This window comes from Canis lupus, chromosome 13, assembly GCF_003254725.2.
Source record: "Canis lupus dingo isolate Sandy chromosome 13, ASM325472v2, whole genome shotgun sequence".
NCBI lineage: Eukaryota > Metazoa > Chordata > Mammalia > Carnivora > Canidae > Canis > Canis lupus.
In genome coordinates, this window is record NC_064255.1 from 49453438 (window position 1) to 49479503 (window position 26066).

Sequence of the window (26066 nt, forward strand, 5' to 3'; positions counted from 1 at the left end):
GGGTGGAGATTTTAAGAGCTTCTAAAAGGGCATTTTTCGAGCGCTTTAGACTTGAAAGGCGGGTGACAATAGTTGTAAAGAGAACGGTCAGAGCCTGCAGATTTTTCCTTTTAACAGCTCTTTTCTCATCCTCGCGCGCCAGGGCTAGGGGGCAACTTTTCTGTTGTTTGTTTATGAAAGAAGTCGAGAAAGGGAGCGAGGCTCGCCTCCGCGCGACCCCGGGGCAAGAGCGAGGGGCGCGCGGATTAGGTGCGGCTCCCCCTCGGCGCGCCCACGGCCGGCCGGGCCCGGCGCAACCCCCTCGGCCGAGGGGCGGGGCGTGCTGGGCGGCCACGCGCGCGGGCGGCGGGGTGGGCGTGTCCCGCGGGCGCGCGCGGGCGGTGGAGGGGGCGTGTCCCGCGGGCGGCGGCGGCGGCGGCAGCGGCGGCGGCGGCGGCGCGGGCTGGGTGCGCGGCGCAGCCTCCTGTGCTGGAATGTGCGGCTCCCGCGAGCTCGCGGCGCAGCAGCAGAGCGAGCGCCGCCGAGGCCCCGGGCCACAGACCCCGGCGGCGGCGGCGGCGGCGGCGGCGGCCGGGACGGCGGGGCGGGAGCCGGCGGCCTGAGCGCTCTCTGCGAGCCCCAGTCCTGGGCCTTCGCGGGCCTCGACGTCCCCAGCGCCCAACTTTTCCATCCTCCCCCTCCCCTCCCCCCGAAACTCCGGCAACAAAGAAAAGTAGTCGGCGGAGGAGCGGCGACGGCGGGTCGCCCGCGCCTCCTCGCCGGGGAAGGCCGGTAAGCGCGGCGCAGGGCCGGGGGCTCGGCCGGGTGGGGGAGGGCCGGGCGGCGGCGGCGGCGGCGGCGGCGGCGGCGGCAGGGGGAGGGCGCGGAAGGACGCGGAGCGAGGCGCTGTCCAGGGCTGATTTGCAGATACTGTGGCTCCGGCGGCGGCCGCGGCGCGGGGCGGGGGCGGGCGGCCGGGCGGGATCGGGTTACACCGGCGCGGCCCGGGGGCTGGGCCGGGGGCGTCCCCGGGGAGCGGCGTGGAGCCAGGACCCCCTCCCCAGTCGCGGGCCCGGGCGCCCTCGGAGCGGGGTCCCGAGGAGCCGCGCCGCCTGCGGCCCCGGCCCCGGCCCCGGCCCCGGAGCTGCCTCCCCGCGCCCCCGGCCCCCAGGTCCCGCCGCAGCCCCTCGCCGGCCCGCGGCCCTGTCGGCCCCGCCGGCCCCGCCGGCCCCGCCGGCCCCCTCCCTCCGCGGCCTCTCCCTTGCGCCGGAAGGCGCCGTTGAGTGCGGCCGGGCGGGTTGAGTCAGCCCCGCGGCCCGGGCGGCTCCGCCAATGGGGCTGGACAGCGATTTCTGCTCCCGGGCCGCCCCGCCGCCGCGGCCCCCCGCGCCCGGCCGCCTCCGCGCGCGAGCTGGCGGGACCGGGGCGCGCGGCCCGCGGGGCGCCGTGGGGCAGTGAGTTCTCAGACTTCCGGGGCGCGCGTGGGGGCCCCTCCGGCGCTTGGGGCCCGACGCCTCCGGAGGGCGCCCGCGGAGCCTCCCGGGCCCGCCGCGGAGGGTGAGCCCGGGGCGCCGGCGACGCGGTAACTTTGCCTTCCCCTTCCCGGACTCGGGCCCGCGGGGCCGGGGAGGGGGCGGCGGCGGCGGCGGCGGCGACGAGCGGGGAGGCCCGGGTCTGGCCCAACGGCGCCCCGGGCTTGCCCCGCCGGCCCCGCTCGGCGTGGGGGGGGGGCACCCGGGGAAAGGGCTCCGGGACGAGGGTCGGGGCGAGTCGCGCGAGCCGGGGTGGGAGCGCGTGCAGTGAGCGCGCCCGGCCGGGAGGAAGCGAGAGCGCCCGAGTTTTGCAAAGAGCTGCTTTGTGTTTGGTATTTTGAGAAAATGGCCGAATGCCTATTGGAGTGAGGAATGCCGCGGCCGAGGCCGGCGCTGCTGGCGGCCGCACGGAGGAATCCGTGCAGCACGTTGGGCTTTGGGGCTCTGCTCAGACGGCCTCCCCCGACCAGCGTGAAAATTCCTTTAGGGACCGTAGTTAGGGCTGGGGCGGGGGGGGGGTTGCAATTAGAAAAGGCGACGATCGGGCCAACTGCGAGGAGCCCGGGCTGCTCAGCCCTGGGACCGCCGGGGCCCTGGGTTTGCGTCCTGTGATGGCATTCGGCCCCAGCTCCGGGGACCTCGCAGACCCCGCTCGGTTTGTGTTTATGCACCTGGGTGAAAACCGACTGCTTTTCGTCTTTGGGGTTTGATTGCATTCTTTTTTTTTTTTTTTTTTTTTGAGGGCTTGCAGCATAACTTTGCTTGCTTTTTTTTTTTTTTTTTTTTTCCTTTTTCTAACTTGCAAGACAGCGCTCAGTTTGAGAATAGCACCCTGTAGATGGGAAAGTAACGTGGTTTAAGGCGACTTTAAAAGCCCAGCATGTTTTCAAGAAGGTGATCTTGTAATGGCTTCCCCCAAGCAAGTAGGCCAAGTCCAGCACAATGCAAGAAAGTTGCCGGTCGTCGGGTCGAGCTGTACGATTATTAGCGGGTTTGAAAGTTTCTTTATTTTCATTAGTGAAGTTTTGAATGCATGGAGCTTCCCCCTTTTTTTTTTTTTTTTTAACAGGAAGAAAGGTTCGCTTTTTTTTCTTTTTTTTTTTTTTTGCCTCCCTTTAAAAAGGTCGAGTCATTAAGAAAATAAATAAATAAACCGAGGGGTACTTTTTCTCAGTTTATTCTTCTGGAGTTACTTGAGTTCATACGAAATTCAATTCACTTGACCAATTAATACAGGCTTCTACTTTCCAGACGTGTTTGTACTTAACAAATGCACAGTATGGTTTTTGGATTTCTCCGCTTTCTGACCAGTAAACTGCTGAAGGGGGCCAGTTGGGAGGACAGCAAGTTTACTCTTCACGTATTGAATTTAAAAATGATTTTAACTAACATTAAAAATGAAGTTCCTTAATTTTTTTTTTTTTACAAGAAAGATTTAAAACTGCTTGAGGGAAGGCATGCCAGGCGTAGGCCTAGTGGATGCATGAGTTACGTCCAACAATTGATAGAAATTTTCGTAGGGATAGTAGAAGTTTTTTTGGCGACTGCAATAAAGAAAATTTGGAAGTACAAAAATGTATCAAAGCCTTAATTTTAGCAGTTAACAGCATATATTGAATTTAAAGATTACATTGGAGAACTTTTTTTTAGATACGAGGAATTACAGCAACGTTTTGGATGTTGTATTTAAACCGGTACTTTTGTGTTTTTTTCTTTCTTTCTTTCTTTCATTCATTCATTCTTTCTTTCTTTCTTTCTTTCTTTTTTTTTTTTTGTCTTATTTTGAATTCAGAATACAGTCATGGCCACCCAGGTAATGGGGCAGTCTTCTGGAGGAGGAGGGCTGTTCACAGGCAGTGGCAACATTGGCATGGCCTTGCCTAACGACATGTATGACTTGCATGACCTCTCCAAAGCTGAACTGGCGGCGCCCCAGCTTATCATGTTGGCAAATGTGGCCTTAACTGGGGAAGTAAATGGCAGCTGCTGTGATTACCTGGTTGGTGAAGAAAGACAGATGGCAGAATTGATGCCTGTTGGAGATAACAACTTTTCAGATAGTGACGGAGAAGGACTTGAGGAGTCTCCTGAAATAAAAGGTGAACCCAGTGGACTGGAAAACATGGAACTGGAAAGTTTGGAGCTCAGTGTTGTCGAACCACAGCCTGTGTTTGAGGTATCAGCTGCCCCAGAAATTTACAACTCAAATAAAGATCTTCCTCCTGAAACACCTGGAGCAGAGGACAAATGCAAGAACTTGAAGAGCAAACCTTTTCGCTGTAAGCCATGCCAGTATGAAGCGGAATCAGAAGAACAGTTTGTGCATCACATCAGAGTTCATAGTGCCAAGAAGTTTTTTGTGGAAGAAAGTGCAGAGAAGCAAGCAAAAGCCAGAGAATCTGGGTCTTCCACTGCAGAGGAGGGCGATTTCTCCAAGGGCCCCATTCGCTGTGACCGCTGCGGCTACAATACCAATCGATATGATCACTATACCGCTCACCTGAAACACCACACCAGAGCTGGGGATAATGAGCGAGTCTACAAGTGCATCATTTGCACATACACCACAATCAGCGAGTATCACTGGAGGAAACACTTGAGAAACCATTTTCCAAGGAAAGTATACACATGTGGAAAATGCAACTATTTTTCCGACAGAAAAAATAACTATGTTCAACATGTTCGAACTCATACAGGTAAGAGTACCTTGTAGTCCTTAAGTTCAGTTCTCTTCTGATCATTAATTCAGTAGGCAGTTTAAAGTAGTACTAAAGATGGGGGGATTCTGGTTCTTTTTGCTGTCTTTGTGACCTTGGATAAATGATTTAACCCCTTTTGTGCTTCAGTTTCTCTCCATGGTGGTAATAACAATAGGGATTGGAGAGTACATGAAGAAGACTTGCTTCAAAGAATGGCCAAGAGAAATATTATCAATGTTCTTGTTAAAATTCATATTCTGACAAGTTGGGATAGATCATTTAGCCAAATTAGACTTTTTTTTTTCTTCGAAGATATATTTAGTTGATAGTGAATACATCGAAGACGCAATGTAGTTTCCCAAAGAAATCGAGGATTTAGACAGGAAGGAAAACTCAGCGATTAACCCTTGCATAGAGCCATTTCACAGAAGCCTTAAACTTTTTAAAAAACTTGTCTGGGTATTGAGTTCCTAAGTGGAACAACTTGTCTCCAAAACATAGGAATGTGAGAAGTAGTTTTTAAAAGATTGGTGGGGGGCAGCCCGGTGGCGCAGCGGTTTAGCGCCGCCTGCAGCCCGCGGTGTGATCCTGGAGACCCGGGATGGAGTCCCACGGCCGGCTCCCTGCGTGGAGCCTGCTTCTCCCTCTGCCTGTGTCTCTACCTCTCTCTGTGTGTCTCTCCTGAATAAATAAATAAAGTCTTTAAAAAAAATTAAAAGATTGGTGGGATTGCCACACTTGCAGTCATTTTCCTGAGAAAGCAAACACACAGGTGGAAAATGAAGCTATTTTTCAGACCAAAACCAATGCCGTTCAGCATGTTTGAACTCATGCTTTCTCATTTGTAAGTGTACTCTATGAAAAAAATAGAACAATGTTAAAAATTTCAAACATCTCAAATACCAACATGTATGTCCATTACCTATATTTAATAGTTACTGATATTTTATCACATTTAGCAGTTTGGGTTTTTTTTGGGGGGGTGGGGTGGATAACTATTTGCTTTATTGAGATACAGTCCGCTACCACAGAATTCATCCATTTAAAGTTAAAATTCACTGGTTTTTGTATATTCACAAAAGTTGTGTAACTATGACCACAATCAGTTTCTAGGACATCTTCAACACACACGCACAAAATGCTATTAGTGTTTGCACCCCATTTCTCCTCAATACCCCTTAATAATTCATTTTAAAAAATAAGCTCTCGACCCATTGTGGGACTAGAACTCAAGACCCTGAGGTCAAGACTTGCATGCCCCACTGACTGAGCCAGCCAGGCACCCCAAGGAATCTCATTTTTTAAGGAAATGTTTGCAACTTAATGGTAGTTAATTTTCTTATATTTTTTTCTGCTAAGAATTGGTACCTTTGAGGACTGAGTAGTGGTCTGAACAAAATGGATAGGGTAATCTAGTACAGTACTCTGGATCAGAAGTGAAAAGGGGTTGTAGGGATGCTGTTTGCATCAAGTCACTTTTGCAAGAGTCATCACTTAGTAGGGCTGAACCCCACAGGTAAAGTAGGGTACAGTGGGGAGGGGATTCCATTGTGCTTACTGAAGTGATGGATTTAATAAAACTTGCAGATGAACTTATTACAAGAAAGAGGGCACCCGGGTGGCTTCAGTTGGTTGAGTACTTGACTCTTGATTTCAGCTCAGGTCACAATCTTTGGCAGTGGGATCAAGCCCCACTTGGGTGGAGTCTGCTTGTGGCACCTCCCCTCTCCCCTGTGTTTTCTCTCTCTCAAACTAAAAAAAAAAAAAAAAAAAAGATGTCTGAAGCAAGATTTCTAAGCCTCTAAGAGATGGTTCCTGTATTTAAAACTTTAAAATCTGGGATCCCTGGGTGGCGCAGCGGTTTGGCGCCTGCCTTTGGCCCAGGGCGCGATCCTGGAGACCCGGGATCGAATCCCACATCGGGCTCCCGGTGCATGGAGCCTGCTTCTCCCTCTGCCTGCGTCTCTTTCTCTCCCTCTCTCTGTGACTATCATAAATAAATAAAAAATTCAAAAAATAAAAAAAAAAAAAAAAAAAAAAAATAAAACTTTAAAATCTAGTCAAGTAAAAAAAATGTGTAGATCCTTTGGAATTTGTTGTAACCTGTGATTTTCTCCATGCTTTGAAACCATTTTAATTTCAAAAGTCAAGAAGTTCAAACATTACAAAATTACATGGCATAGGAAATGAAAGTTATTTGGAAATTCTACCCCATTAATCACTTAATAGTTTGAATTAAACAGACTAACCTTATATACAATATCTTAAAATAAATCCCAGCTACTGTATATACTTCAGCCATAAGTACTTCTTATTTATTTAACAGGTTTTTGAAAACCTTGGGGCTTAATTTAGATTGGCTGTGATCTGTACGGCTTTCAAGGAATAGCCAGGGCATGACTTTGATCTGTACATTTTATGAATTGTTTTAATGGAAGTATAATCGATGACTTTTACAAATATATGTACTCATAACCACCATGCAAGTCAATATAGAGAATATTATCAGCACCCCAGTGCTTTTGTCTTAATACATTTTGATTTTTGACAGTTCGTATTTTGAGTAATTCATATTCCCCCAAAAAGCTAAAAATGTTTTCAACAGTAAATCTAAATTTGTCAATTTAAGAATATTTTTAGAACCAAAAAGAAAATGGAGAGTACTGGAAAAGCTTTTTAGTATTTTATGTGTATTTCTAATTTTTTTTCTTTTTTTTTTTATGTAAAGCTTTTTTTGTTGTTTGTTTGTTTGTTTGTTTTTTTAAAGAACTCTTGGGATGCCTGGCTGGCTCAGTCGTTAGTTAAACCTCTGACTCTTGCTTTAGGCTCAGGTCATGATCTCAGAGTTCTGGGATAAAATCCCAGAGTCGTCCTCCATGCTTGGAGAGTTAGCTTCTCTCCTTCCTCTGCCCCTACCTCTTTCTGTGGGTTCAAGTAGAATACTCTCTCTAAAATAAATAATACTTCAAGGAAAAAAACAACAACAGCAAAACAACAACAAACTCTTGGCATTTAAAAATTCTTTTGTACGGTGGTTTAATCTAATTGAAGTTTATTTGACTGCTTTTTAATGGGTATATTTTATGTCCTTAACTATACCATCCATGAGTTTTTCTTGCCATTAATTTAAGGTTGGTATTTTCACAGTAAGCTAACAGTGGTTGTATGTATCTCATTTCACATTTATGTGTGCGTGTGTGTGTTTCCCCCCACATTTTAGTGTTAAACTTGAGTGATCTTAATACTTTTTTGAAAAGATTTTTTTTCTTCCTAATGTTAATCTTCTTTGTAATTTTGAAATTTTTGGTAGGCATTTTAAAACCATTTGGTAGTGTATACTACATCAGGAGGATAATATTTTGATTATCTGAATTCTGAGTATTTCTGATGTTAAATGCATGGTTCTGAAAATTGTGTTTATGGAAAAATGAATTTATTTAATGCTGAAGAGTAGAGATAAGAAATGATAGAATCACTTCTCATTTAAGTACCCTAGTTTCAGATTCACTTAATGGGTCTCTTCTGTTCTTTAGTGCCCAGTGTTGGGTACTTCTATGCAAATTTGCAGAACAATCTATTGAGGAACATAAGGTAAGTTACAATAGCCCATGTTTACTGAGAAGAAACCCTGAAGTGATGTGTCCAAGGTCATATATAACCAAGAGTCAAAGTTCAGTTCTCTTTTTATGGGTAATTATCATGGTGTGGGCTGAGTATTATTTTCATTTGAGTTTTGAGTCCAAAGATTTTTAATTTTGTGGGTTTGATATTTAACCAGTTCACAAGTTCTACTTGAAAGATGACATTTTTGCCTCTATGTGTGACTGAAAAATCACTTAAGTTTTCTGAAGTATCTATGCTCATTTTGTAGAATTGCAGATAGAAGCAATCTATTCTGTTATAAAGAATTTTTTTTATTTTTTCTGTTATAAAGAATTTAAATGTAAATTATCCTTAGTTGATCCTTTTTGTTAATCTATAATGGTATTTAGTTTATCTTCCATTTCTTTCTGTAACTGCTTAATTGAGATAGGTTTTACATACCATACAGTTCACTGTGGATTGGCTTGTTCTAGACAGTTCATATAAATAAAGTCATACAATAATATATGGTCCTTTGTGACTGCCTTCTTTCACTTAGCATAATGTCTTCAGGGTTTATCCATGTCCTGTATACAGTACTTGTTTTCCTTTTGTTGCCAAATAATCTTTTGTAGGGATAGACCACATTTTGTTTATTTAATAAATCACAGTATTTGGATTGGTTCCATTTTTGGCTATTGTGAATAATTATGCTATGAACATTCATATACAAGTTTTTGTGTGGACATACGTTTGTTTTTCTTGGGAATATACAGTTGACCCTTGAACAATGCAGAGATTAGGGGCAGTCGAAAATGAGCACATAACCTTTTGACTCCCCCAGAACTTAACCACTAGTAGCCTAGCCTACTGTTGACTGGAAGCCTTACCAATAACATAGTTGATTAACATACTTTGTATGTTGTATGTATTATATATTGTATTCTTAAGATAACATAAGCTAGAAAAAAGAAAATGTTATGAAGAAAATCCATGAGGGGGCTCCTGGGTGGCTCAGTCGGTGATGAAGCATCTGACTCTTGATTTGGGCTAAGATCCTGATTTCAGGGCCTTAGGCTCTGCTCAGTGGGGAGTCTGCTTGGCATTCTCTTCTGCTCCGCCCCTCACTCTATCTCTCTCAAATAAATAACTTTTAAAAATTATTTATTTGAGAGAGAATGAGGCAGAAGCAGGGTCCGCTGTGCAGGGAGCTAGATGCAGGGCTCAATCCCAGAACCCTTTGGCTCATGACCTGAGCCAAAGGCAGATGCTTATCTGACTCAGCCACCCAGGCGCCCCAATAGATAAATGTTTTTTTAAAAAGAAAAAAACTCCATGGAAAGAGAAATAAATGTACTGTATGTAGTGTATTTATTGGAAAAAAGCATCTATATGTGGAGGTCCATATAGTTCAAACAGTTCAAACTCCTGTTGTTCAAGGGTCAACTGTTTATCCCTAGTAGTGGAATTGCTAGACCATATGGTAACTATGTTTAGTCATTTGAGGAACTGCTAAACTGTTTTCCAAAGTGGCTGCACTATTTTACAGCCTCACATTGTATGACTTCCAATTTTTCCATATCCTAACCAATACTTGTTAACATCTGTCATTTTGATTATAGCCATCCTCATGGGTGTGAAGCCTTCATCTCATTATGGTTTTGTTTTGCATTTCCATCATGGGTAAAGATACTGTGAATCTTTTCATGTGCTTATCTGTCATTTATATATCCTTATAAGAACACATGCAACATTTTTATTTTTATTTATTTTTTTTTTTTTTTATTTTTTATTTTTTTTTCATGCAACATTTTTAAAGCTAAATTCTTGGAGATTGAAGTTAAGAATTCTTTTGGTATGACCTATATCGCTAATCTGTAGCTACCAACTAGTAACAGCTGTACAGCTACTAGGAACACATTTCCTACTCCTTATCATATTCTTCCTCTTTTCACTTTTTTGTCTTTTCCTTGTCCATTTTATTAGACATATTTGTTACTGGAAGTTTTACCATATAGACAAAATAATAACTGGTATTTATTGAGGGCTTTATGTGCCAGGCACAATGTCAAATGCTCTGTATTACCTTAAATTTAAATTCTCACAATTCTAGGAAATAAAGGCGCTTTTACTTTTAGGGAGGAAACTTGCCCAAGGTCGTAATTATTATCTTGTGGCCAAAGACTGGATGAAAACAAATTACAAATTGTCGACCTTTTTTTTTTAATTGTCAAGGTTTTTAAAAAACCTGTTTTGTGGTTGACAACCCATATCCCAAAAATAAACGTTTCCTGCCATTAAGTCTTAAATTGCTTAGTACTGAAATCACGGTCTTCTCATCTGCAATTGCTATCAGTTCTATGGCTTTATGAGCATGATTTGCTTTAACACTGATCTAATTTATGAAAGGTTTATCTACCTTTCATAGTATTTTTAGCTTAATTACCCCCACTCAAGTGTTCTTGCTTTAAGCTAACAATTTCAAATGATAGGTTTATTTTTCACAAGAATAAAAAAAAAAATACTCCAAGTCACAGCAGGAGAAAATTTGGGTAGATTTTTTTTTTTCTAAGGGTAATTCTAATTTAAAGAAAAAGATGCTCCTTGATATCTTATCAAGATAAGTATTCAGTTCTTAATATTTAATGTGATAGTATGTAGCATTCTGGGAAAATTAAGAGGGCTATGAGAATTCAGAAAGCCAGTGATCTTTTTTGTCAGCAAAGCTGAAATGTAGGTAATGTGAATTCTGAGTTAAATCATTGATGTGTCTAATACATGATAAAAAATTGACCATTTTGCCAGGAATAGGAAAAAAGAATCCTTATCAAAAAAAAAAAAATGCTCAGTGTTGAACATTGTGTGTATTGTTAGAATTGTATTTCCCTTATTTTATCATGTTTAAACCCTAATCATTATATTCTTGCAGGGGAACGCCCATACAAATGTGAGCTTTGTCCTTACTCAAGTTCTCAGAAGACTCATCTAACTAGACATATGCGTACTCATTCAGGTTGGTAAGAAATGGAAACTCTTCTTTGATTTTTAGTATTCAATACCTCATTATAAGGAAGTTCTTCTAGACCTGGAACTGGGTCATTATTTATGATTTATTTATTTTAAAAATCAAATTATTTATTTTTAATATAATTTAGAAATTAAGAGTTAAAAAATCAGTGTTGTATTTAAATGTAGGTTCTTAACAAGGAATCCATACGTGGAACTCTTGAAACTGAATGTGAATGCATGCATGCACGGTTTCTGGCTGAAGGGTCCATAATTTTCACCAGATCTTCAAATTCCATGATTAATAAAACTGGAAGTGCTATTGTAGACCAATGCTGGTTCATACTTTTGAACAACCCCTACCTTTTCACCCTCTCCCCTACTCCCAACACAGTATAACACCAAGTTTCATAGTATGTGATTTCCAGTTATAGGGATTCCTTCTTAACTTTTCAGGTCCTAAAGTGTGAATTTGTCCTCTTTTTGAGAGCTGATAGGGCTTCTGTGGACTAATTTACAAAAGCCAGACTTTAAAGAATAATCGGTAATTCTAGGATCTCAATTTATTAACATATAATAGATAAAATGCAGGACTATAAATGCAGTGGAAGATTTGTCCATTCTGGTGACTGAAATAATGTGATCACCAACCAGAATTGGCCCCCATTATCAAGGTAGATAGATGGCAGAGTTAAAAAGTAAATATTAGCATAGGTGGTTTTTTTTTTTTTTTTTTTTTTTTTTTTTTTGCATAGGTGGTCTTTAAAGGATAATTCATTTTGGCTATAATTGACTCTTGGTGAACCACCACAACTGGTCAGAATACTTTCAAACTATGCCAAAATTTTGGTGATAACCGAAGTCTGTGTAGACTTAACCTCCTTTAAGTTAATAATTAATTGCCTGAAATTTGTGCAGTTTGCTTGGGTAGCCACTAGCCTCATGTGGTTATTGAACTTGTGAAATGTAGCTAGTTTGAATTGAAATGTATCAAATTCATAGTAGAACTCAAACAGTATAAATAAAAGCACATAAAATATCTACTTTGGGGCACCTGGCTGGCTCAGTTGGAGGAGCATGTGACTTGATCTCGGGGTTGTGAGTTTGAGCTCCACATTGGGTCTAGAGTTCTTAAATAAAACCTAAAAATTTTTTTTGAATATTGGTTACATATTGACATAACATTGGTTATATTGAGTTAAATGAGTAGTAAAATTTAATTTTACCTTTGTAAATGTGACTACTGAAAATTTAAAATTACATATTGTATTTTATTTCTATTGGATATTGCAATTTTAAGTCAATAAGTAACATTTGATTATAGTACAGGTTGTGATTTGAGCACTATAAAGGGGTCACATAATATGCTTACTAGCTTTTCTTCACCCTACATTCTTGTCATGTTAATATACTTTGAATGTTCTTTCTAAATCTCCTAAGCTATTGAATTGAGTCACTTAACCAGAAACCTGAATTTATTGCTTAGGGGTACTTCCTGGTTTCATTTTTCTGAGGGTAATTTGGATGTTGTCTCAAGTTTTGTTGAGGGTAGGCATCATGTTCTATTGATAATTGTGCTTTAGCCCTTAAATGAAACGTATAAAAGTTTTATGTGAGTTAACTAATTTTAGTCCTTATAACTATGCTATAATGTATAGGTTCTATTATTGTCCCCATTTTACCAATGCGGAAACTTAAGGCATTGAAGAAATGTGGCCATTTTTTCTGTAGAGTGTCCTCCTTTCTAGATTTGTCTTACTTGCTTTCTCATGGTGTCATTTGGTTTTTCCTCTTTACCTGTGACTTTGTATTACTTGTACACTGGAAATTAAATTGGAATGCTTGGATTCTACTTCATGTGTCTCATTTGAAAGTACTATCTGGTTGGCTCACTAGTACTCTTGCTGGGTTACTGGATTAGAATGATGACATTCTTGTATCTTTTTCATTGAATAGATAATATTTTTGTCACTGTATAAGTGTCGGTTTTACACCAGTCAGTAACTTCTGCCTGAATAATTTTGTGTTTGCTTAAAAAAAAAAAAATTGTGTTTGCTAACTGTTGTCTTTTGACTCTCTTTGCTGTATTAAAAAGATGATATTCAGTAGTTGGCTGTTACAGTACAGCAAGTATTTAAAAAATTTCTTAATGAGTAGTAGTTACTATTTTCTTTTTCTTTTTTTTGTTTTTTACTATTTTCTTTTTAAAGATTTTATTTTGGGTCCCTGGGTGGCTCAGTTGGTTAAATGTCTGCCTTCCGCTCGGGTCATGATCCCAGGGTCCAGGGATGGAAACCTACATCAGGCTTCCTGCCAAGCGGGGAGCCTGCTTCTTCCTTTCCCTCTGTCTGCTGCTTCTACTGCTTGTGCGTGCTCTCTGTCAAATAAAATATTTTTTAAAAAATAAAAAAATAAGGATTTTATTTTTCTAAGTAATCTCTATACCCAGTGTGGATCTCAAACTTAACCCCACGATCAAGAGTCACATGCTCTATCTACTGAGCCAGCCAGGCACCCTAATAGTAGCTACTATTTATTGTATGTATGTCAGGTACTGAGAAATTGGGATTTGTTATCTCTAATCTTAGTATTCCTTAAATGGTTTATCTTACTTTATGGATTAGATTTAGAGAGGCTAAATGTTTTACCTATGGTTAATTGTCATTCCTTTAGATCAGAAGAGCTAGGATTTGGCCTTAAACTCCTTACCCTCACATTTTCAGTTAAGCAGAGTTAAAAGAACATTATGGCTCAGAAAATGGCTTAAGAGACTATAGCATAATGACATTGGAACCACAGCGTACGGAGAGAGCGGGGATCTGTGTTTTATTGGATGCCAATAGTTTGAGTGGCAGACAGGAAACAAACATGGTTAGTTTGTTTTGTGTATGAGTGTGCAATTATAAAAAGTGAGGCTAAGTTAGGTCAAATTAGATAGGTAGTCTTTTTTTAAAGATTGCATGGAGTCTTGCATGGAATGAATCTCTTGGGTGCCTTCTCTGTGGTCTGGAGTCTTTTAAGGTCTCCATGGGTTGGTTGGTTCTTGTTCATGTGAGTGTGTTTTAGAGAAGAAAAAGTATGTGCTTATTATTAGTCTCTTATTTTTGGAAAAGATGAGGCTCTATGGAGTTGATACATTTTAGCTTAATTGACAGCTTATAACACTGGTTGTTTACTTGGAGCAGTTTCATCCATAAAATGAGTCTTTTAAATTAGGAAGGGATCAGAATGTTGATGAGGTGAAAAATTGACACACTAAACCAATCTGACATATCTGGTCTTATTCTCTGTTTTATTGGTGTTTCTACCTAATGGTATTAAAGTATCCTTCACTTGGCTAGTCCTAGAATCTACACTGACATTATCCACAGCTCTCCCTTTCTTATTCTCAATGGAGATGCTACCATTTGATGAAATACATCCAGTTGGTATTTGCTGTTAATGATATTTTTGTATATATCACACTGGCTAGTTCCCTATTCTGCTAGCATAGGAATTCATTTTGAGTATTTTTCCATAATGAGTGTAATGGATGCTTTTTTTTTTTAGTAACTTTTTTTTTTTTTTTTTACTTTGATTTGCCTGGATGCTTTTGTGTTTTGGTGTTGTTTTGTTTTGTTGGATGCTTTTGTTAAAGGAGATCAACAACTTGCCAAGTTCTATCTCCATTTATTACTCTTTTTAAGATGGAAAAATATTTTATTCAACAATAAGTTTATTTTCCTTTAACCAAGGATTTCATAATTATTATGGCGGCACTATTTTAATAGCTGGGTTTATTTGAAAGGCGTTATGGTTTAAAAGTCTTCATGAATTCCAGAATATGTTTTTTTCCTGGGTCTTTGCTATTTTATTTTATTCCCATTTTAATATGCCATGTCAAATTCAACTTACTATGCAGTTTGGGCTTTTTGTCAGTAAACATTTTTTACTGAAGTATAGTTAATATGCAATGTTACATTAGTTGCAGGTATGTAGAATAAATTTTTAAACAGTATTCTGTTGAGGTTCATTAACACATGAAAATGCAGACATGCATCTGAAGTGTAGTTACTTCACAGGATTTCTCCTGTTTGACTGCCCCCTAGAGGAAGGAATCTTACACCCTCAGAAAAGTTCTGTCCTTGCCCTTGCCAATCAGTACTTCCCCGCAACTGATACTGATTTCTAGCAAGAAAGACTATTCCAACATTGTTCTATAAGATGTTTTTGACATTCATCCCATGCTGCTTTATCAGAACTTTGTTCTTATTGCTAAGTAGTAATCAATTGTATGCCCTGTTCTTTATAAAAAGTTCCCTTTTCTTTTTGGATTCTTGATAAGAACATATAAATTGTATAAAAAGCTTTGCCTTTTGAATTTGTAATGTACCTGTAAGTTACTTTGGGAAGAAGAAAATAGATATCTGACACATTTATAAAGATTAAAAATATAGATAAATATTACTAGAATTGGAAAAGAATTAAGTTAAAATCATTGATACAAGGCAAAAATATATATATATTCAACTAGGCGCTAATAACATACAGTTTTGATGACTAGATATCCTAATACAAGTAATATTTATTTATTTATTTATTTATTTTAATTTTTATTTATTTATGATAGTCACACACAGAGTGAGAGAGAGAGAGGCAGAGACATGGGCAGAGGGAGAAGCAGGCTCCATGCACCGGCAGCCTGATGTGGGATTCGATCCCAGGTCTCCAGGATCGTGCCCTGGGCCAAAGGCAGGTGCCAAACCGCTGTGCCACCCAGGGATCCCACAAGTAATATTTAATGGCAAGAAAATAAAATTGAGGGGGAGAATGAATGGAGCAAGTAAATTTTGCCATCAAAATTTAAATAGGTTTTTATGAACTCCCATTCTCTGAACATTTCATAGGTGGAGGCTTGCATTTTGTTTTTGTTTTTTTTTGGAGGCTTGCATTTTGATGCTTGCTATGTAAATATCCTCATTTGTTAGGGGTTATACAATGGTGATACTCCATTATAATTCTTTTATTAGCATAAATATTTTCCTAAAGAGAGAAAATTCATCAGCCATTTGTTTACTCAGAGGTAAGGTTTAAATGGACAGGCAGGATAAACCCATGAATCTTGCATTTTATTAACCTATTCTAAAAGTACCAGTCCCAAAAGTGATGATGTATAGGGAATGTATATGAATTGCTTGCCTCTCTGTTCATCCTAAATGCTTTATGTAGAATAAATTATAGCTCAGAACACTTAAGAGTATTTTACAGATGAAGAAATTGAGCCTTACAGTTTTCAGTACTTTGCTCAAGATTTCACAGTGAGTTGGAGAAGAAGAGCCCATATTTGATCCCCCAAATTGTCTCATTTTAGAAAAGGTTTTAAACATTATGCCACCTATTTTCCCCTATTCTATGTCTATATATGTTATGCAAACGATTGTCCCCACTGAGGTCATTCATTGGAGAGGACAAGATAGAGCCAAATATAGAGTAATGCAGCATGTTGTAGAAACCTCTATTTATGAATCTATTAGTAGTCTAACATGGGAAAGAGTTGTCCAGTTAGCTACATAACCAATCTGATATACCTGGTAAGTTTTTGTTTCTGTGATTATTTTATCATCAGACATTTTCAAATCATGTAAAGCTTACCATGGTTTTACCTAATGTCTGAGAAATTTACTTTGTGAAAAAAAATTAGATTTGATAATAAATTTGAGAATGTTTGAGAGATGAATTTTCATAAATGTCAATTTCCATTTTTCTACTATGCATTCCATTGGACCAGTGGGGTATGGATACCATTTGGTAATATTTACTAGAGTGTGATCTAGATGGGTATGTATTCAGGTAGAATGTTAATCTTATACCTTTAATTTGGGGGTGGGGGTGGTTTTGGTTTTGTATGTACCTGTGATCTGTGATCATGACTTTGTTCAATTATTTTACATACCATATCTATTTGTATGCTGTTTCTCATTGATATAATTTCTTTGCCCATATGTTAGAAGAAGGTAGGGAAAAATCAAAAGGTTTCTGGTTTGATTATATTTTTGCCTTAAAATAGCAATTCTGGCATCTGGAAGAGTTTGCTGAATGAAACTTTACTCTTGCTGGGATGAATAAAATGGTTAAATTTAAAGAAAAGGCCTTTTGCTCCTTGAGGCCAAAAACTTTGTTTTATAACTTCTACATCTAAGGTCTGAGAATATAGCCTGGAGTATAAGATACTCCTTTTGAAGTCTCAAGATTCATCTTAAAAATGTATGGGAATTATATATTCTATTCTATTCCATTATATATTTGTTTTGACTAAATGTAGAACATTTAAAATTAATCTTTTCTCAAAAGAAAAAAATTATCTTTCCTCTTTGAGTGCCCTTGCCCCAAAATTCACATCCACAGCCCAACCAACTTTGCCAATAATTGTTGTGTACTTCTTGATGAATCATTGTTCTCTTATACAGTGTTTGAGAGTTCTAGCTTGACAACTTTTTAGAAGATGATGGTTAAATGAGGTAATTGTTCCTCCATTTGGTATGAGAATCCATGTCAAGGGGTAGAGAAAAGATCTACAAATAAATATGGTAAATGTAAAGTGCATGATACAGTCTTTTCAATGAATAGTTTGTGTTGTGTGTATGTTTTAACATCCAATTCCTTATATTTTAATAGAAGCGTGAGTTCATTTCTTAACCTATGTTCTAACATCTCTTAATTTACCTTCAGGTGAGAAGCCATTTAAATGTGATCAGTGCAGTTATGTGGCCTCTAATCAACATGAAGTAACCCGCCACGCAAGACAGGTTCATAATGGGCCTAAACCTCTCAACTGTCCACATTGTGACTACAAAACAGCAGATAGAAGTAATTTCAAAAAACACGTAGAGCTACATGTTAATCCACGGCAGTTCAATTGCCCTGTATGCGACTATGCAGCTTCTAAGAAGTGTAATTTGCAGTATCATTTCAAGTCTAAGCATCCTACTTGTCCTAATAAAACAATGGATGTCTCAAAAGTGAAACTAAAGAAAACCAAAAAGCGAGAGGCTGACCTGCCTGATAACAATATTACCAATGAAAAAACAGAGACAGAACAGACAAAAGTAAAGGGGGATGTGGCTGGAAAGAAGAATGAGAGGTCTGTAAAAGTGGAGAAAAAAGATAATGTTTCAAAAGAGAAAAAGTCTTGTAGTAATGCTTCCACCCAAGTGACTACTAGAACTCGCAAATCAGCAATGGAAACTAAAGAAATGGATGTGCATACAGGAAATAATTCAGAAGCTACCGGTAAAACCAAGAAAAGCAAAAGGAGGATGGAAGCTGAAGCCCATTCCTTAAAAGACCCTGTAAATGATGAGGAACCTGTGACAAAAAAGAAAAAGAAGGCAGAAAGCAAATCCAAAAATAGTCAGGAAGTGCCAAAAGGTGATAGCAAAGTAGAGGAGAATAAAAAGCAAAATACCTGCGTGAAAAAAAGTACAAAGAAGAAAAGTCTGAAAAATAAGTCAAGTAAAAAAAGCAGCAAGCCTGCTCAGAAAGAGGTTGCTCAGAAGGAGCCTGCTCAGAAGGGGCTTGCTCTGATGGAGCCTTCTCCTCCCAAGGGGCCTGCTCAATTGGAGCCTTCTCCCAGGGGGCCTGCTCAGTTGGAGACTTCTCCTCCCAGGGGGCCTGCTCAGATGGAGCCGCCCCCGGCCCTAGAGTCTACTCAGATGGATGTTGGTCAAATGGAGCCGCCTCCCCCAGTGGAGTCTGCTCAGATAGGGTCTTCTCAGATGGAGCCACCTCCTCCCATGGGCCCTGTTCAGATGGAGGTTGTTCAGATGGAGCCTCCTCCCACAGAGCCTTCTCTTCACATGGAACCAAGTCCCAAAAAGTCTCCTCGAAAAGATAAAAAGGAAAAGTCCAACATACAGAGTGAAATGGCACGGAAGGAGCAAGTCCTTATTGAAGTGGGCTTAGTGCCTGTTAAAGATAGCCAGCTTCTAAAGGAAAGTGCAAGTGCACAGGATCACTTACCACCACCACCACCACCACCACCACTGCCGCCACCAAAGGAAAACTCAAAAGAAGAGGAGTCAAAAGACCAAAAATTATTCACTGAAAACGAAGGAAGTAAAGAAGCCCCTCTTCAAAAAGTAGAAGTAGAAGAGGCAGAGAAAGGTCTAGCTGGTCTTGCTGCTATTAAGGAATCTGCCAATATTTCATCCTCTGAACAAAACTTGACTATACCAGAGGGTGAAATTTTAGATGCTAAGTGTCAGGCTGACACTGTGCTTTGTGAAATGGAAATGGACACTGATGAGAACAAAACAGAGAATCCCCCTGGCAAAGGCCCAGCAGTTGAAGAACCTGTTTCACCAGTGCTGCATCCCCTACCAATAGAAAACCATGAAGCAGTGTCTAAAACTGCTGTGACATCACCTCCTGTCACCATGGCAGTAAATGAGTCTCAGGAAATGGATGAAGATGAAGGCATCCACAGTCATGATGGAAGTGATCTAAGTGACAACATGTCAGAGGGTAGTGATGACTCTGGATTGAATGGGGCCCGGCCAGTTCCACAAGAAACCAGCAGGAAAAATGCAAAGGAAGCCTTAGCAGTCAAAGTGGGAGAGGGAGATTTTGTTTGTATCTTCTGTGATCGCTCTTTTAGAAAGGAAAAAGATTACAGCAAGCACCTCAATCGTCATTTGGTTAACGTATACTTCCTTGAAAAAGCAGCTAAAGGGCAGGAGTAATTAATCTTAGGATAAGGCTTCAGTTCTTAGTTTATGCGATCTATTACATTTAATATTCATTTATAGCTGTAGACAACCTTTTGTTTTTTTAAATTGCTTTAATTAGTGTCCAATGTTGATTTTTAAGTGGCACTCTTTTCCTTAGGACTCTGTATATCTATTGATGGATAAATTTTAGCAAATCCAAGGAAGTTAGTGTACTAAACCAGCAGATAACTAAATCTGTTAGTTTATACATTTAATTGAAATGAGAAGGCCAAGGTGGTATTGTAGCATTCTGTTGCTTTGTCTGGCTGTAACTTGTCACTTTTCTTGCCATGTCTGTCTTCTTGTTTCGCTTTAGTTTTTTCTTAGTTCTTTGTTTAGTTCTATAAAAATTGGCATACTTAAATAGCAAATTACTTGAATTTGCCTGCTTTATATAAAGTTAGCACTTTAAAATTTTTTTAGAGATGAGAAGAGACATTTAAATTGAAGAAAAATTCTCCCAACAGTGGACATTGTATCAGTCCAGGTATTTACTTACTGAGTTTTGATCAATATTTCTTATTTGTGTATGTTAATCGTCATAAAAACAATGATTTTGGTGTGTTTTTTTTTTCTTTCAAGTTTTTTTTTTTTTTTTTTTTTGGTGCTTTAATGGCTTAAGATGTTGCACATTGTTTTGTTTTTTTTTTAACCTATGCAGTTCAATTTTTTTCTAGAAATAGTATTCGTGTTGAACAGTAACACTTTATACATATATATGCATGTTTATTTTGTCCTCTTTCGAGGGATGCTTTTAGTCTTGTTTGCAAAAGGGCAGTTTTCTTTTTCCTTTGCTGCAATTGTCTTTTTTGCAGAATATTAGTGTGTGCAAATTTGTGAGCAAATGAAACATGCAGGTTCAATCCATTGATTTTGAATTTCACATCTTATATCTATGCCAGAATCTGTATTTCACATAAGTTATTTATTTTAAATGGATGTAGTGAATTCACAGCTCTCATTTTGACCTTTACAATAAACCACTAGACTCTATATTAGACAGATTTTTATCTCAGATACCAACCATGAGTAAAAATTTTTGGCTTGTTTTAGTAGAACTACTTCCTTAAATGTGCAGTGTTAAGTCATATCTTTGAGGAAAACCTTTCTGCATAGATGGTTGGTGTCCATATGGCTACTCAGCTGAATAAAGAACTGTAAGTGATATTTGGAAACTGCAAACCTGGAATTAGGAGGCATAATTACTCCTTTAAGTTATACAGAATATCGGTTGTGAGATTCCAAAGCCATAGCAATTACACAGAAAACCTAGGTTGAGAGAGGTAGTAGTATGAGTGCTGGTAGACCAGCTGCTACTTCCTTCCTATGAATACAATGAAAAAGGCAGGTGAAACTCAAGTACAGTCCAGATTTTTAAAATCATACTTTCTCAGGGATCTCCACAAACTAGTGGGTGTCCTGGCTGTCCCTGTGACAGCCTCTTTCTACAGGTGAGGCCTCAGATGAATTGCAGCTATCCTGGTGTTCCTGTGGGGGCACTTTGTATTAAGAAAGAGTGTACTTCTAAACTTTCTTGGTAGGTTCTTTGGCCAGTTGCCAAAGACTGAAAGAATCCAACAGGATTTTTCTTGCTGATAGCAGTTAATTCATTGCAGTCAAAGTATGATCCCAGTAGGGAATCTTGAACAATTCTGATCCTCCCATGTTCTATTCTGAAATAACCACTTTATATTTCATTTATTTTCTTTTATCTGGTGATCTCTTTGAGGCAGGCTTCAGAGTTTGGCAATGCAACATGAAAAGAATAGGAAAAGCATTGATGAAGTGTGGTTGGAAACTTGTTAAATATCTGAGAGTGAAGTTTGAGTTAAAAGACATTTGAACTTGGGATTGACTGGGAGGCCAAAGATTTAAAGAAGAGAAGATTCTCTCAAGACACGAGGAGTAAGTTGTGTGTTAATGGTGTGTGTTTTGTGTGCATGAATGGGAATTATAAATGATGTTGAATTCTAGGTGAATTCACGGCTCCGACAATCATTGTCAACAGAAGATCAAGCTGCAAATATTTATGTTTTAAAACTTAAATTATAAAGCTAGTTAAATCTTTCTAACAACTAGTTTTAATGTTCATGGGTACATTTTATGTAAGTTACCTTTTACATTCTATATGAAAAGACTCATGTTAAGTACAGATTGGAGATTGGGAATCAGTTTGGGGAAGAGATTTTGTGGATTCTTTCATCCTACAAAAGAGAAAAATTAGATGTCTGGGGAATTGGACTAATTTTCTTATCTAGTTTTTAAGACTAGAATGCTAAAAAACAAAAATATGAAGGAAATTAAAACCCCTTATTATTAAATTGATCTGTGAAAACATTGTTACTGGAAATTGAGTGGGACTTGAGGCCTTTCTTCCAGAAAACAAGGACTTGATTGTCAGGCCTATATTAGGTTCTGAACCTTAATGCCATGTATTTGTACTTGTTAAAAATTGTTTCAATGAAAAATATATTAGTAATATGAACTTCTGGTTTAGTTGGGAGTTCTTCCATTTGAAAAATGTGATATTTGCATGGAACTGTTTGAATCTTTGTTTTCTCAGTTTCCCCTCCACTGGATAGAATTGAAACTAGAATTTTCCCTTTTGTTAAAGGAATAAAAAGTGAATATGTTATTTGTAAATTGATGTTTAGTAACTAGAGATAAACTTGAAATACTAGAATACACTATAAGCCTAATCCTAGGTAGTCTTATGAAAATGTATCTCTTTTTATCTTCTGAACCTATCTATATTCACATTGCTCTTCAAGATATCTTAAGTTATATTTTTTCCTCTTTTCAGAGCTGCTTCTTTGGGGGCTACTTTTTTTTTTATTGAGGTGTAATTCATAAGGGGCTACTTTTCTGATAAGGCTTCTTATAACTATGGCTGGATGTTTTGTTCTAGTCTTCCAAGAAGGGCCATTTTATTTTTTAGAGTCACTTCTAAAGTCATGTGGTCTTTAACTTTGGGGACTATTTTGCATATAAGTGCTAATGCAAATAAATTTAAACCCAAGTAGACCTCATCACATGTCACCCCATGAATGTTGACAATGGAAGGAATACCTTGCCTGTAGTATAATATCAGTTCTGGACTGAAAAGCTGGGGAAGAAAATTTTCTTTTTTGCATAAACCAGAAAAACCGCTAGTGTGCAGTTTCCTTGTTGACCTCAGCAGATGAACTGAGCTGATAGTGTTATTTCAGATTCGCGAAATTATCTGAATCTCGGTTTGTGTAGACTTGCAATCTACATGCAATTTTAACTAAATCAGATAGCTTTTACATTTTCACTTTGTACATAGGCTCTCCCCACCCTTTTCAACATCCATTAGTTAATTGATCTTTGTAAACTGGCATTGAAACATTACAACAATGTTTTGTTGCACCAATTTTATAAACTTTTACAGTGCAATACGTGTTATTTTTCCGAGACAAACCAAAGGTTAACTTCTCAAGGTTCTTGCTGCCTGCTTTAGCAGCATTTGATGGGAGGATCTTTTATATACATTTGTAATAGATGAAAAACCAGATTGCAAATCCTTTTTTTTTTTTTTTTTTTTTTTTTAAAGCTTAAACCATGTACCAAGTTTTTGGTCCAAATTGTGTAGGATAAGTTAAACTTAAATTGCATTCTATTAACCAATATGAGTGTATTTCTGTAAGCATAGTTATGTTGAAATAAAGTTTTAAAAAGCATTTATGCCTTTGTTTATTATTTGGTAGGTCAAATATCAAACCGAATTATTTTGCTAGAATTGCAAGTATATTAATTCCAAAATTATTACCTCTGATAAACCATGGTAGGTAGAAAGGTCATCACAATCCATTGTTTGGGGTAACAGTCTAGTGGGTAGTCGTCCAAAGTAGATCTTCCTCTACTTTTTAGGAGGTTGAGGTCAGGGAGAAACAACCTGAAGACAAATCACAGGATGCTTTACATAGTAATTACTTCCCAACCCCAGGTTCCCTTAACAGCTTTTTCTTTTTTTTTTCTTTTCTTTTTTTGGTTTTTTTTAAAATTTTTTTATTTATTTATGATAGTCACACAGAGAGAGAGAGAGAGAGAGAGAGGCAGAGACATAGGCAGAGGGAGAAGCAGGCTCCATGCACCGGGAGCCTGATGTGGGATTCGATCCCGGGTTTCCAGGATTGCGCCCTGGGCCAAAGGCAGGTGCCAAACCGCTGCGCCACCCAGGGATCCCCCTTAACAGCTTTTTAAAAAAATGTATTTTATTTATTCATGAAAGACACAGAGAGACAGACATAGGCAGAGGGGGAAGCAGGCTCCTCGCAGGGAGCCCAATGAGGGACTCGATCCCAGGACCCCAGGATCACACCCTGAGCCTAAAACAGATGCTCAACCACTGAGCCACCCAGACGTCCTTCCCTTAATAGCTTTAATATAAATATCCTTTCTCAATAGCAGGCCTGGTGTTAGTACATTTTGACTCATGATTGGAAAAAGATGCATTGAAGGGGAAATAAGTTATACTAAGTGTTGACTGCCAGGCTACTGTCTTAAGGATCTTACTGTAATGGACCTCTGAGAAGAAAATAAGAGTCTGCTTCTTTTGTTAATGGAGAAACATGTTTTTTAAAGTGTTTTTGTTGACAAAAAGAGAAGAAGGTGATGGAGAAACCTCTGGCTTTGCAAAGCATCAAAATAATTGGATTGCATTGTGGTCTGATAACAACAAGTGACCTGTAACCTCCTGAGTCATAAAGAATGGATATTTCATATTGATGAGAGTGATTCTTCGTTTGATGTCTTTTGTAAGACTTTATCAGCAAAAAGCAAAATGAATTTCCAAGCATTTACTTTATTGAGATAGTAGAATCAGTGACAAAGAGCATGAAAGTTTGACCGACCAAGGATATATGGGGAATTTATCTTGAATACATAAATGCTATTGATGTCTGATTTGGTTTGTTATCTTTAATGAATGAAGGAATGGTTACAAGTGTCTTCAGTTCCTTTCTACTTCTTTCCCAGGGGCTTACCCTTGTTAGGATGTTTACATATATCCTGCCTTTACACTTAAACCAGTTGGCCATCTTTTTTTTCTGCCCAGGTCTCAGTGAGGGCTTGATTCATTTGTAGGTAGAGTTGCTGTATAATCCTGTGACCTCCCACCTAGGGTACTCCACAGCACTCATCCTCAGCTCCATAAAGGCGGATTGGTGAAGGTGCTAAGAACAAGGCAGTAGTGTTTGGTAATAAGGGAAAGTTTCAGTGTTAAGAAATTGCCTTTTCAAAGAGCACTGCATCAAGTGTTCTGTGGGCCTTTGAGTTACAGCTGGGTTCACAATGGGCCTCTTTTCCTTACCAGTATAAAATGGGCAAACTATTTTAACTTTACTGAACCTATTCATCTATAAAAGGAGACATGGAATTTCTATCCATAGAGTGGCTTTGAGTGTTAAATGCTTATTAAGCATTTAGCCTACTGCTTGATATATACTTTTACTAGGACCTCTTTCACTACATGACAAACCAAGTAAGTATCCTTAAATACTTGAAGTTCTTCCTCTATTTGGGCATGATTAAGTTGTGTAATTGACTTGCTTGTCTTGGAAAACAGCTTTTAATGTTAAAGAAGTACATGGGCTTTTGTGTCAAACTACATTATAATATCGTAGGAGTCAGAATGCTTTCATGTTCACTACTTTATTAAGCAGCTAACATAGTATCTGGTCCTTAGTAGGGTAAATAGTTGCCCAGGCCAAGAATTGTGTGTGAGGTGTTTCTGTGTTTCTCCTTGATTTCAGCTAATTAATTTACAATGGTAGGTTTACTGTAATTTTTAAATTCTGATAATGCAGAAATCTCTTGTTTCACAGACCGAGGATATTGGGAGTCAACCCAAGTTACAGGAAATAGCAAATCTTGAGAAAGAGACTTTGTTAAATTTTATTTTGAAAAAGATTCAAACTTAGAGAAATTGCAGCAATGGTATCTTGAAATTTTGTGTACCCTCATTTGGATTCACTCATACTTGCTTTCTGTATAATATGTGTGCTTTGTAGAACCACCAGAAATTAAGTAGCGTACCTCTTTATCTCAATATTTCAGTTCTTGCCTCCTAAGGATAAGGGCATTCTTTTGCACAACCAGGCTCTAGTTAAAAATGTAGGACTTTTAAATTGATAAAATGTATTACAATATATGTTCAAATTGTCTCAAATGTCTTAATAGTAACCTTTTAATAGTCCCCCTGTTCCTAACACCCATTGCATTCAATTGTCTCATCTCTTCAGTTTCCTCTAATTTGGAACAATTCCCTAGCTTGTTCTTCACAATAATGAGTTTTAAGAGTTCATCCCAGTGGTTTAAAGAGTGTTCCTTAATTTAGAATATTCTAAATACTGTTTATTCATGCCTCAGTTCAGGTTATACATTTTGGCAGGAATACTAAATATTGGTGTATTACTCCAGATGGCATACATCGTGTCAGTTTATCCCATTATTGGTGTTAACTCATTTGATTAAGGTGTGGTTCACCAGATTTCTCTATT

The 26066-nt window shown here is 39.3% G+C and overlaps 1 protein-coding gene across 3 annotated transcripts; it reads left to right on the forward strand.

The window, feature by feature from the left end:
* Positions 1 to 432: 432 nt before the first annotated feature.
* On the forward strand, positions 433 to 24514 carry REST (RE1 silencing transcription factor). Of its 3 annotated transcripts, none has more exons than XM_025435606.3 (4): positions 433 to 771; positions 3304 to 4207; positions 10722 to 10805; positions 17507 to 24514. In XM_025435606.3, the coding sequence occupies exons 2-4, from the start codon at positions 3313 to 3315 to the stop codon at positions 19516 to 19518; spliced, it is 2991 nt and encodes a 996-aa protein (XP_025291391.1). In that variant the 5' UTR covers positions 433 to 771; positions 3304 to 3312; the 3' UTR covers positions 19519 to 24514. The 3 variants fall into 3 exon arrangements, with proteins under 3 accessions (XP_025291391.1, XP_025291392.1, XP_025291393.1); XM_025435607.3 differs by lacking the exon at positions 433 to 771 and adding an exon at positions 1277 to 1561; XM_025435608.3 differs by lacking the exon at positions 433 to 771 and adding an exon at positions 1277 to 1536.
* Positions 24515 to 26066: the final 1552 nt, after the last annotated feature.